The sequence below is a fragment of the Microcaecilia unicolor genome, chromosome 4, assembly GCF_901765095.1.
Source record: "Microcaecilia unicolor chromosome 4, aMicUni1.1, whole genome shotgun sequence".
In the NCBI taxonomy this organism is placed as follows: domain Eukaryota; kingdom Metazoa; phylum Chordata; class Amphibia; order Gymnophiona; family Siphonopidae; genus Microcaecilia; species Microcaecilia unicolor.
In genome coordinates this window covers 296,705,667-296,718,456 of record NC_044034.1, presented here as the reverse complement: position 1 = coordinate 296,718,456, position 12,790 = coordinate 296,705,667, and the positions used below count along the sequence as shown (strand labels likewise).

The 12,790-nt window shown below is 46.0% G+C and overlaps 1 protein-coding gene across 2 annotated transcripts in view; it reads left to right on the top strand.

Annotated features, from left to right (window-relative positions):
- DBNL (drebrin like) overlaps nt 1-12,790 on the top strand; it is a 54,105-nt gene that overhangs the window by 21,004 nt on the left and 20,311 nt on the right. The window contains exons 6-13 of one of the 2 annotated variants that reach the window (XM_030201768.1): nt 211-357; nt 780-857; nt 1,258-1,409; nt 1,647-1,701; nt 2,185-2,259; nt 5,791-5,896; nt 11,210-11,356; nt 12,362-12,439. In XM_030201768.1, the coding sequence (XP_030057628.1) occupies nt 211-357; nt 780-857; nt 1,258-1,409; nt 1,647-1,701; nt 2,185-2,259; nt 5,791-5,896; nt 11,210-11,356; nt 12,362-12,439 (838 nt within the window). The remainder of the gene's footprint in view (nt 1-210; nt 358-779; nt 858-1,257; nt 1,410-1,646; nt 1,702-2,184; nt 2,260-5,790; nt 5,897-11,209; nt 11,357-12,361; nt 12,440-12,790) is intronic. The other variant, XM_030201769.1, reaches the window with a different exon arrangement.

Sequence of the window (12,790 nt, the reverse complement as noted above, 5' to 3'; positions counted from 1 at the left end):
TGGTTTTAGAAAAGATATCACAGCCTGCCCAGAATCCAAGCTAAATGTGAAGGAAGGCATTGTGATTCTCTGGTGTGATCTGGCCTGACCTTGAGAGACTTGGTCCAACTGGAAATGCAGCTGAGATTCTAGTGCATTTCCAGGTGTGTGCTTTCCAGCAGATATCTACTGATCTGTTTCTTTTCCCCACTTTCCCATCCTTACCTGCAGGGCGCTCACGTGACAGTCAATGCTAGGGCAGAAGAGGATGTGGAGCCTGAGTCCATTATGGAGAAAGTTGCGAAGGCATCAGGTGCTAACTACAATTTCCATAAAGAGTCCAGCAGGTTCCAGGATTCTGGCCCCCAGGGACCTGTGGTGAGTGCTGCCTAAGAGATAGGGACAAACTCTTTGTACTTTACTGACCATTACGCCAAATCAATATGAAATGTGGCTGTGTTTGTGTTGGATTGATTTTTTGTGGTGGAGGGTTCCTCAAAGTAGTTCTACATTAGCTGCTCCTCGCTGCCTAAGTCATAGGTTCTTGCATATGTCTGTATCATATGCAGTTCCAAGTACAGCATGCCAGAGTGAGCTTTTCTTTCTTCAAGTCAGCAAGTATGTGTAGCTGCCTGCTGTGATCTTTGTGAGAAGATGACCCATGAAGATCCAGAAAATATGTGGGTTTTGGCCTTGAATAAATTAGTCCTAGGACTGTTCTAAGAGTAGATGAGAGATACTGTGCTGATGTTGACAAAAAAAGGCAGACACCTCTCTTGTCCTCTTCTCTCCTCCTCCAGGGATCCGTCTATCAGAAGACAAATGCCGTGTCTGAGATCAAACGTGTTGGCAAAGATACCTTCTGGGCAAAGGCTGAGGTGAGTTCTTCAACCTTCAATTGGACTGTGCCTTGCACTCCCTCTAGTGGTACAAGAAAAGAAATACAGCTGGTGGAGCTGTTTCTGCAGCCCAGTCCTCTAGCACCTGATGAGCTGTCTGTGATAAATATGTATGTGAGGGTTTTTGCATCTGTTAGCCTTCTTTTTGGATCCAATATATATGTAACTGTATTGAGTGTGTTATACCTATGCCCATCCCCTGAGTCATCCGCTCCTAGAGGTGACAGGTTCTCTATCCCTGTGACCATTACCTGAGATAACATATTCTCTGTAGAGTGAGAAAAATTTCCAGAGTTGTTCTTTGACTCTGGCCTTAAATTCTTGCTTGATCTAATGCTAGTGCTTTTTCATATTGCTGGTGTCCTTTCTTCCTGTGCAGAAGGATGAGGAGAACCGGCGTTTGGAAGAAAAACGTCGGATAGAAGAAGAGCGTCAGCGTTTGGACAGAGAGCGACGGGAGCGTGATCAGAAGGAGGCTGAGGAACGGGAAAAGCGGTTTAAGGAGAGAGCCAATCAGATTGACGCACAGAAGTAAGTAGCAAGGGTAAGCCAGGCACAGACATTGAACCATTCCAACTGGATCTGTATGAGCAGAGAGTGGTATGATCCTTGTTCTGGCCCATGAGACTCGTAACAAAATGTTCTATGATGCATTGAAAGTACTTGTGGTCATGGAAGGCTGTCAGAGGTGATGACAGAGTCAGATTTTGATGCATCATCATTGGTTTGTTCATATAATCAAGGTTTCTGTCTTCTGGTTTCCTGTAGGAAGTTTCAGCAGCAGCAGGAAACTGTCAACAGAGAAAAAGAGAAGCAACAGTGGGTAAGGGCCTTTCCTTTCTTAGTGATTTAATGTCGTGTTTTTTTTCCCCCTTTTGGATTCTTTTTTTTTTCCCCCCAGTTTTTTGTTATTGAAGTGCTGAGAAAAGGACCTGACTGATAGTGGTGGTGTAGGAGAAAGGGGATGTCACTCTCCACACTCTTGCACTGATTGGGCTGTGTCTGGAGATTAGCAGATAGGACATCCACTGCTGTGTCTCTCCAGTGATATTTCTACCTGTCAAACTCTTCTTCCAGTGCTGACAGAGGGCAGTGCTAAAGGAGGTGCTGTCCTTCCAGTACAAACACTGTAGGTCAATAGTTGAGAGTGGGCACTGCACTGCTGGAGGTGCTGTCCTTCTGGTACTGACACGGCAGGACAGTGGTAGGGGAGAGGCTGCAATGCAGGTGGCACTGCTTCCTGTTCTTGCCCCATGTTCTTGTGAATGGTGCTAGTTCTGGGTGAATTTGCATCCTTGTCTTACAGAGGGAGCAGGAGGAAGAACATCAGGCCAGGATGCAGAGAGGCTTCAAGCGGAGTGAATCTGTGGAGAAAGCCCAGGTATTGTTGGGGAGGGGGGGGGGGAGGAGGCTGTGTGCATGGTGCTGCACTGAAATTAGTGGCGTTTATCTGTTGGAGCTGTAGGCTAACGATGTCTTCATATGCCGGTAAATGAACTGCAGAACCAGTGGGTTCAGTAGTGAGGACTATGGCAGAGCTGTGTGTGTGTGTGGGAGGGGTCTCATTATTGGAACTATCTCCTTTTTGCTTAGTAATCTCTAACCCAGTAATCTCAGTGCCGCCTCTTTTTCCTGACAACCTGACACCACTGGTAACATCCCTTTCCAGAGTGTGCTCCATTTACCACTATCTTCTGTCACTCAGTTTATTTATTAATCATCCATGTGGAACTATGTCAAATGCTTTGCTAAAATCTAAATACACCACATCTAGTGCTCTCCCTCGATCCAACTTTCTGGTCACCCAGTCAAAGAAATGAACCGGATTTGTCTGACAAGACCAGCCTCTAGTGAAATCATGCTGTCTTAGATTCTGCCATATTTTGGATTTCAGAAACTTCAGTATTCTCTGTTTTAAAAGAGTTTCCATTAATTTACTTACCACAGAAGTCAGACTTACCAGCCTGTAGTTCCCAGCTCTTTACTTTTGCTTTTGTGGAGAGGGAGCACATCCACCCTTCTTCAGTCCTCTGGACCACTCCTGACTCTAGAGAAGAGTTGAAAAGGTCAGTCAATGGAATCACCAGAACTTCCCTAAGTTCCTTCTGTACTCTCGGATGTACACCATCAATCACCGTTGCTTTGTCTACCTTTAGGTTAGCCAGTTCCTCATGAACACAGTCCTCTGAAAATTGCTCAGAGACTACCACACCTCCATTCCTATTTGTGTTTGTCTTGTGCAGTCCTGTTCCCGGCCCTTCAGCTGCCTTAACTTTATCAGCTTCTACATATTCCTCCCCTTCATCTTTGAGTCTCTCAATGCTACCTTTGCACTTCGTCCTATTACTAACATGTCTAAAATAATGTCTTGTCCCCCCCCCCCCCCCCCCCCATTTTACTATATTGGCTATTTTTTTCTTCCATTTGCTTCTTTGCTTTCCTGACTACCAGCTTCTCTTAACTTTACCAGATGTTGTCATCTGTCTTTTCTCTTTTAGTGATCTCTTATAGTTTATGAAGGCTAACCTCTTTTCCTTACCTTTTTATCTACTACTTTTGAGAACCAAAGCAGCCTTCTTTTCCTCTTACTTTACTTTCCTTACAAAAAGATTTGTTGCAGAACATAATCTTCCATACTGGGACAGACCAAAGGTCCATCAAACCCAGTATCCTGTTTCCAGCAGTAGCCAGTCCAGGTCACAAGTACCTGGCAATATACCAAAAGAGTAAAACAACCCCCAGTCCAGGGAAGAGGAGGGTTGTTGTGGGTGTGCGTGGCTCAGGATATAAGGAACTGACCACTATGCTTTTGTTTGTTTTTTTGTCTATGTTCACAAGTAAAGTTGAGATTTACTTTCATACTGTCACATCAGGTTCATTCATAACCAGTTATTTCATAAATGGTTTTGGCCAAAAACAAGCTATTTTTGCTTCTTCTTTTTTTCCAGTTATAGTACAGCATGAATGTCTGGTATTTTATTTTCAGCCTAAAAATCAAAAACCTTATGTCTCATTTTAGATTTATCTTTTACGTTAACAATAGCAATTGCTGTATCACAGTATGTAGAATTTCCTATGTGCAAACTAAACACTTATCTTTGGAAGATGAGCGGCACAAAACCGATATGAATGTTTCCCCGTAATCTGCTGCAGGACTGGCTGGTCCTATGAGTAAAGTCATTGCTATTAATGTAAAAGATGAGACATAAGAAATTTGAAGAATGTAGATTTGAAAATAAGAAATGACCAATGAAGAATACAGCGAACTGGAGCACATTGGTACAATGGGCTGTTAGCACTTTTTTTTTTTAATCATTTATTTATAATTTTTCATTTCAGTAATACAGAGATGACTGTACATTAATACAATATTAGAAGAAAACAATCTCAACTAGATAAATGAATTATATACAATCTTTCTCTTTCTTAGACCACAAAATAAATAGGGAGAGTGAAACAAGACAAGGAGATCAATTAAACAACAGTAAACCAAGAAAACGTGGTATTAACCTGATTATCCCCAGTTATTATTTATCTGAATCATTATTCCACATTGATCTGGTTAGCCTCCTCAAACCCAAAATGGTGTATAGTCAATTAATTTTGTTGGAAACATACTTATTGTCCAATATTAGTGGAAACAATACACCTGATTTCATTTTTTTCCCCCTTTTAAAACCAGAAATTATTTAACAATACAAACACTTGAATCTCTGATCCAATTCCCACTGATTAAAGTAATCCTAGTTTCACAGGCTTCACTCCTTTTGAATTAATATACTAAGAGGAATCATTTCAGAGGAAAAAAAACTTTAGGAGTTATACCCGGAACTCTGGGAAAACAACAATCTCGATATTAATCATCTGTAACAATATTCATTTTATTCAAATTTTTCTGGTCCATTAACATTTTCAAAATCTTAACCGTTTCCTATTCCTGTAGAACTTCATTTGCTGTATCAATTTTTTTTCATTCTCAAAGGATTCGATTAGATTATCCATGTGGCTCACTAATAAGATTATATCTGAAGCAAAATTATTTACTACCACCGTTAGGTCCTGGCGCGCCTTCCAGATGATATTCAATGTAACCTCCACGGGAGCCAAAAACTCCAAGCTGATAGCTCTTACGGGTTTAGGAGTGGCACCACTGACACGGGTTCAGCTGTAAACGACTTCCGTTTCAGCATACACTCCTAACTCACTCCTCCACTCCTTTGGACATGGTGGTTAAATGATTTGAGAGCGATGAAGTTGTTTCCAGGTCCAAGAGCATCGACGCTCCTTCGCCGGCGCTAATCAATGTACTCAGTCATCTGTGGGCAGCTCGTCCCGCAGCGGTCCCACACTTGCTGCACAGGGGACAAAATGCTGGCCATCGGCAGCTGACCCCCCCCCCCCCCCCATTGTCCCCTTCCTCTCAGTTAAGGTAACTGCAGGTGCAAAGAGGAAATTTCAAGTAAACAAAGACAAACTTCAGAGGACAGCTGGGCCATTGAGCGTACGAGCTTCAGGTCACCATCTTTCCACTCCCTAGTTTGGGACACTCTTTGTCTGGTTTCTCCTCAGAGGCCTGTCTGATATGAGTAACCCTTCAGTATAGCCCTCTGAGTCATTGAAACACGGAAGCCCCTCCACCACTACAAGGTGGTGTCCCTTCGGAGGGGCTGTTAGCACTTTTTATGTACTGCTTCTGAAGGTCATTCAAAAAATTGCGTCATTTTTAAGTAAACATGATTTAGGTTATATCCACAATGAGTCTTTGAAAAAAATGTTAAGGTTTGGATTTGTGGTTTTCATGTTTACCTATTTACTCCAAAACGTGACACCTTAGTTCCCTTTTAAGTGATTTATCAGGGTGTCACTGACTGCTTTTACTTATTTGACTCCTTCCTCCTCTCTCCTAAACCAGGAGGCAGCATCGGTCATATCCCAGCGCTCTCAGAACCCCCGTGAGCTCTTCAAACAGAAAGAGAGAGCCATGTCTACAGAGACTGGTCCAGTCAGCATCCAGCCAGGTAAGCAAATCCCAATATATTCCACATCCACAGCTAATAAATGCCAGGACATTTATATGCAGAAAGTCTTTTTAAGTACTTTTTACTCCAAATTCCACTCAGGCTAATTACCCCATTTTTAATTTCACCATTTCATAATTTCAATATAAAGCTTTACTTAAGGGGTTGTAGGAATCCTTAAATTCTAGGATCATGTTTCAATATATATGTCCAGTATCAGTATAGGACTAGATTCTATATATCATGCCTAAGAATTTGGCGCCAAATGAAATTCACTTAGGTGTATTCTATAAAGTACACTTTAATTTAGGTGTACTTTATAGCAGGGGCGTAGCCAGACTTCGGCCGGAGGAGGGTCCAGAGCCCGGGGTGAGGGGGCACATTTTAGCCCCCCCCCCCCCCCCCCCCGGTGCCATTTTTAACCCCCCCCCCTGCCATTTTTGACCTCCCCGCTGCCACCACCACCTTTGACCCCCCCCCCCCCCCGCGCCAACCCTTTCGACCCGCTCTTCCCGCCGCCGCCAACCCTACCCTGCTGTCGGGTACCTTTGCTGTCAGGGGTCCCCAACCCCCGCCAGCCGAAGTCCTCTTGTCCAGCACGGCTGCGTTGCTGATCTGCAAGGGCAGGCTTCTGTTTCTGTGAGTCTGACATCCTGCACATACATGCAGGACGTCAGACTCACAGAAACAGAAGCCTGCCCTTGCAGATCAGCAATGCGGCCGCGCCGGAGAAGAGGACTTCGGGGGGGTGGCCCCACACCCCCGTGGCCCCACATAGCTATGCCCCTGCTTTATAGAATAAACCACAATTTCCACGCGGTTTATAGAATACACCAAGCGCTGGTCCACACGACTAAATTTGGTCACTGTCAATTACACCAAGTAAAACCTGGTGTAAATCCCGACACCTAAATTAGGTGCAGAGCGGGTGTATTCTATAACGAGCGCAGATTTTAGAAACTACTACTACTACTAAACATTTCTAAAGCGCTACTAGGGTTGCGCAGCGCTGTACAACATAACATAGAAGGACAGTCCCTGCTCAAGGATCTGACAATCTAAAGGACAAATGTACAGTCAGTCAAGTAGGGGCAGTCAAATTGGGGCAGTCTAGATTTCCTGAATAGGTATAAAGGTGAGGTGGGCTTTGAGCAAGGATTTGAAGATGGGTAGGGAGGGGGCTTGGCGTAAGGGCTCAGGAAGTTTATTCCAAGCATAGGGTGAGGCGAGGCAGAAAGGGCGGAGCCTGGAGTTGGTGGTGGTGGAGAAGGGTACTGAGAGGAGGGATTTGTCCTGTGAGCGGAGGTTTCGGGTGGGAACGTAAGGGGAGATGAGGGTAGAGAGGTAGTGAGGGGCTGCAGACTGAGTGCATTTATAGGTAAGAAGGAGAAGCTTGAACTGTATGCGGTATCTGATCGGAAGCCAGTGAAGTGACCTGAGGAGAGGAGTGATATGAGAATATCGGTTCAGGCGGAATATAAGACCTGCAGCAGAGTTCTGAACGGATTGAAGGGGGGATAGATGGTTAAGTGGGAGGCCAGTGAGGAGTAGGTTGCAGTAGTCAAGGCGAGAGGTAATGAGAGCGTGGATGAGAGTTCGGGTGGTGTGCTCGGAGAGGAAAGGGCGAATTTTGCTGATGTTAAAGAGAAAGAAGCAACAGGTCTTGGCTGTCTGCTGGAAATGCGCAGAGAAGGAGAGGGAGGAGTTGAAGATGACTCCGAGGTTGCGGGCAGATGAGACGGGGAGGATGAGGGTGTTATCAACTGAGATAGAGAGTGGAGGAAGAGGAGAAGTGGGTTTTGGTGGAAAGATGATAATCTCGGTCTTGGCCATGTTCAGTTTCAGGTGGCGGTTGGACATCCATGCAGCAATGTCGGATAAGCAGGCCGATACCTTGGCCTGGGTCTCCGCGGTGATGTCTGGTGTGGAGAGATACAGCTGAGTGTCATCAGCATAAAGATGATACTGGAAACCATGAGATGAGATCAGGGAGCCCAGGGAAGAGGTGTAGATTGAAAAGAGAAGGGGGTCCAAGGACAGATCCCTGGGGAACTCCAACAGAGAGCTGGATGGGGGTGGAGGAAGATCCATGAGAGTGTACTCTGAAGGTGCGGTGGGAGAGATAGGAGGAGAACCAGGAGAGGACAGAGCCCTGGAACCCAAATGAGGACAGTGTGTCAAGAAGTAAATCATGATTGACAGTGTCAAAAGTGGCGGATAGATCGAGGAGGATGAGGATAGAGTAATGGCCTCTGGTTTTGGCAAGGAACAGGTCATTACAGACTTTAGAGAGTGCTGTTTCTGTCGAGTGTAGAGGGCGAAAACCGGATTGAAGCGGATCAAGGATGGCATGAGAGGAGAGAAAATCAAGGCAGCGGCTGTGAATGGCGCGCTCAAGTATCTTGGAGAGGAAGGGTAGGAGGGAGATGGGGCAGTAGTTGGAGGGACAGGTAGGGTCAAGTGATGGTTTTTTGAGGATAGGTGTGACTACGACGTGCTTGAAGGTGTCAGAGACAGTTGCAGTAGAGAGAGAGAGGTTGAGGATATGACAGATGGAGGGGGTGACAGTTTGAGAGATGGTGTTAAGTAAGTTGGTGGGGATGGGATCAGAGGAACAAGTGGTGCATTTCGAGGAGGAAAGAAGGCGGGTGGTTTCCTCCTCAGTGATATCAGGAAAGGAGGAGAAAGAGGCCTGGGTTGGTTGGTTGAGGGAGAGAGTAGAAGGGTGAAGAGGAGGAGGTGGCTTGGTAGTGAACTCAAGGTTGATCTTTTGCACTTTGAGGAGGGAGTTAAGGGTGGCGAAGAGACGACAAGGGTTGGAGTTGAGAGAATTAGTCAATTGGGTGTAATAGTCCTGTTTGGCAAGGAATAGGGAGGACTGGAAGGAGGATAGCATGAATTTGTAATGAAGGAAATCTGAATGGGTGCGAGATTTCCTCCAGAGGCGTTCAGCAGAACGGGAGCAGGAGCGAAGGTAACGGATGCAAGGAGTCAACCAGGGCTGGGGATTAGTATGCCTTGTGGGACGGGAGATGGATGGTGCGAGGGTGTCCAGAGCAGAGGAGAGAGTGGCATTGTAAGCGGAGACAGCCTTGTCAACAGACTCAGAGGACATGATGAAGGGGAGGAGATTAGAAATACTAGAGGATAAGGTGGGAGGGTCAATAGCCTGGAGATTCCTGGAAGTAGTGGTTAATGTTGGGCGGGGCTGAGGGGGGGGTGAAGAAGTGTGAAGGTGATCAGGTGATGATCAGAGAGAGGAAGAGCTGAGGCGTGGAAATTGGAGGGTGAGCCGGAAGAGGAGAGGACGAGGTCAAGACAATGGCCATTTTGGTGAGTTGGGGTGGTGGAGCACAGCTGGAGGTTGAAGGAGGATGTTAGAGTGAGGAACTGAGAAGCGTGAGAGTCGGATGGGTCATCAGCGTGTATGTTAAAGTCTTCGAGAATGAGGGACGGAGATGAGGGTTCAAAAAAAACGGAAAGCCAGGCATCGAAGTCGGTGAGGAAGGAAGAGAGGGATTTATCAGGGGGGCCACTCTGAGTGGCAACGGGTAGAATAGACGGATGGAGTGGGCTTCAAAGGATGAGAAGCAGTGAGACTGCAGTAGGAGGAGGGGTTAGAAACTACAGGAGGGCGAGAGTAGTAACCCGACGCCTCCACCGCAGCCAACTGGGCGGGAAGTGTGGGAGAAGAGAGAACCTCCATGGCATAGGGCCGCAACTGAGGCAGAGTCATCGGGAGAGCCAGGTTTCAGTTAGGGTGAGCAGTTGAAGGGAACGAGAGATGAAGAGATCGTGGGTGAAGGGAAGTTTGTTGCAGACCGAGCGGGCATTCCATAGGGCACATGAGAAGGGGAGGGAAAAGGGGGGGAGGAGGGGAATAGAGATGAGATTGGAGACATCCCGGAATCGTTTGCATGGATAGGACGAGGACAGGTGAGGGGGACCTGGATTGGGATTGATGTCTCCCGCAGATAGCAGGAGGAGGAGCAAGAGAGTGCGGAGGAGGGTGGGGGAGGTAGGGCGACGAAGGCGACGAAGACACCCGTGACCCACCCATAACCATGCCCACTTTTCAACTATATTTACATGCACCACATTGCAGAATATGCTTAGCAAGTAGTGCTCATAAATTCTAATTCCAACTAGAGCTGATAATTGGTTGTTAACAAGCTAAACAGTGCTGATAATTAGATGTTAACTAATTAAGTTATGTGCATTGTTATGGAGTACGCTTTGATTGCCGCGCAGAACATCTCATTGTTTCTCATCAGTTCTTACTCTACACATTAAAGCAATATCAAGGTTCAGTGTGAAAATTAACTGAAGTCCTGACTTTGGTTACAGCATTTCTGGAGAAGCTTGAGGGTGGACTGATCCTGGTAGGGAGGTGTGGGGGGAGTGATGGTTAAAGTTTAAAAAAAAAGTCTGTGAGCCTTAGGGGCTTATTTTCAAATAACTTAGATTTTCAAAGTTTCATAGTAACCTATGGAACTAAGTCTTAGTGCTTTGAAAATACACCTCTATGTAAGTTAAGTCAAGTCTGAGTGCTTTGAAAATATGCCTCTTAGGCTCTATGACCTTGGACAGTCTGTCTATGTAGTTTCCCTCCCATTACCCTGCTATAATTGACTGATAGGGAAAGAAAAAAATGATCTGTTAGCCAGATTATGCACCCTAAACATTTGTGAAAACACATCCTATATAATAAAACTCACCCTCAACGTTCTGAGGTCACTGACGTCACTGTCAGGTCCTCCGGGCACTTCCTTCCGGTTCGAAGCCTTCGTGGTGGTGAAGCCACCGAAAACACTGTGTTGGGGCCCCGCCCTCGCGTCAAACGTGATGACGTCGAGGGCGGAGCAATGGCGCCAGTGGCTTCACAACCAACGACTCAGCAGATTGAAGGTGGCGTGCCAGGTTCGCAACAATGGCGGTCAGTGCCTTCAGAACACCGAAGGGGTGAGTTCGGAGGGGGGGAGGTTCGGAAGGAAACCGTGCTAGCGTCCGTTTCATTTGCGCAAGAAACGGGCATGTTTTACTAGTTTAGAAAATAATTTAGATATATAGTTCTGCAAAAATCCGAGTTCATCCCTTCCCCTCCTCTTCCTAATGGGGTCAGAACCTGGTTAAATCGTGCAATGGTACCTTTTCTTTGTTCCACATTTGTATGTCTGTTTCCATTTGTCTTTCTGTCTGAAAGTGTCTCTGAGAGAGGGAATGTTACAGGTAATCTTTTTTGCGTTGTGTTTCTCCGGGGAACGTTTGTTGGCTTCATTTGCCCTGTGTGTTGCTGGTTTTCCACCTTGCTAGGGAAGCTAAGAAGCCCTTTCCTTCAGAAGCAGATGAGCCAGCCAGACCCTCTCGCCTCGCCTGCCAGTGCAAAAGATTCTCCTCCTACTTCGCCTGGGCGCGTGGCTCTCCAGGACACACCTCCCACCTCACCTGTCCGTATGTCAGGTGTGCCACTCTCCTACTTGGGTCTCTACCCACTGTCACACGTCATGGGGCAGAGTGGCTATCAGCTTGCTTGCCTGGCTATTTTCTGTTCTGTATCTTAATCTGAAGCACCCCTCTGGACAAGAGCAGCCTTTAAAGGTGTGGGGATGGCTTTCCCTTTCTCATTTTCTGGGGAATGGCTAAATGAAATAAGTTTTCAGAAATTTTGCCATCTCTTAGGGAATGAAACTAATATCAGAATTAAAAGGGGGGCATTGGTGATTTTTGCCTGCTTTATTACTGGCTGTATTGTCTAACTGCATGACTTGGCAAGAGCTGCTGTTTCAATGCCAGGGAGTCCACTAGGTAAGATGGAAAATATAGAAATGACAGCTCTCACACCCGGGACTTATCTAGAACAAATTGAGGTGTGAGTGAGTCCTTGCGCATGCAGTATTAGAGCATCTCAGCTGGATTGTTCTCACATGGGGGCGAGACTTGTACAGACAATGTGGTAAGCAGTATTAAATTTGCTGGCTGGATGCATACTAAAGGAAATGCCTCCATAAGGTAGACTCTACTGCATTTCATTATCTATTGCTTATGTTTGACTTATTCTTGCTGTACCTCCTTGAGTGAATTCCTTCAAAAAGGGGGTAAATAAATCCTAATAAATAAAAATAAATAAGGAGGTGGAAACAAGCTAGGTAACATTCAATTTTCAAAATAAAATAGGCACCAAGTAAATTTATATGTTTTCTTAGGATGTCCTAAAGTGACAAGCCCTGAGCAGAATTATATCTTACCTTTTGGTTCTAAGTCTTGCAGCAAGCTTGAAGGTGGCCCTGGGCTTTGACAACAGCAGTATAACTCCATTCTGTCTCTCACTGCTCCACTGTCTCCATCTTGGATTTGAGTCCCTTACTGTCCTGCATGTGGGCATCCTGTGTCTCTCTTACTCAGATCATCCTGCCCTACTGGTTCTGTTTATTTCTTGATGGCCTTTGTTTTCTTTGCTGTCTCTAGAGCCCCACATACAGGAGAAGTCTCTGCCCAGAGCTCCGCAGGACATGAAGGAGGAAGCGAGATGGCAAGAGTGGCATGGTATGCAGCCTTCTGATCCTGGGGGAGCCCAAGTCTGCCCGGGTGTGCAGGGGGCAAGTAGGAGGTCAGACTTTAGGGAAACAAACATCTTTGCTCCTGACTTGGAAGCTTTCTGTTTCTTGAGAAACTGCTCAACGTCTGTCCAAGTATATGTAGTAAAAGAACCAAAAATGTGCAAATGTAATGTTAATAGTCATCCCATGGAGCTGTTCTGCCATATGAACAGAGTAGCAGAATTATCTGGGCTGAATGAGTCGCCTTGTCTTTTGGTTTTCCTCATAGAGGGCAGAGAGCATGTGTCTTGATTCCTAACAGGTGTCTTCTGTGTCCGGCCAGGGTGAGGAGGGCCTG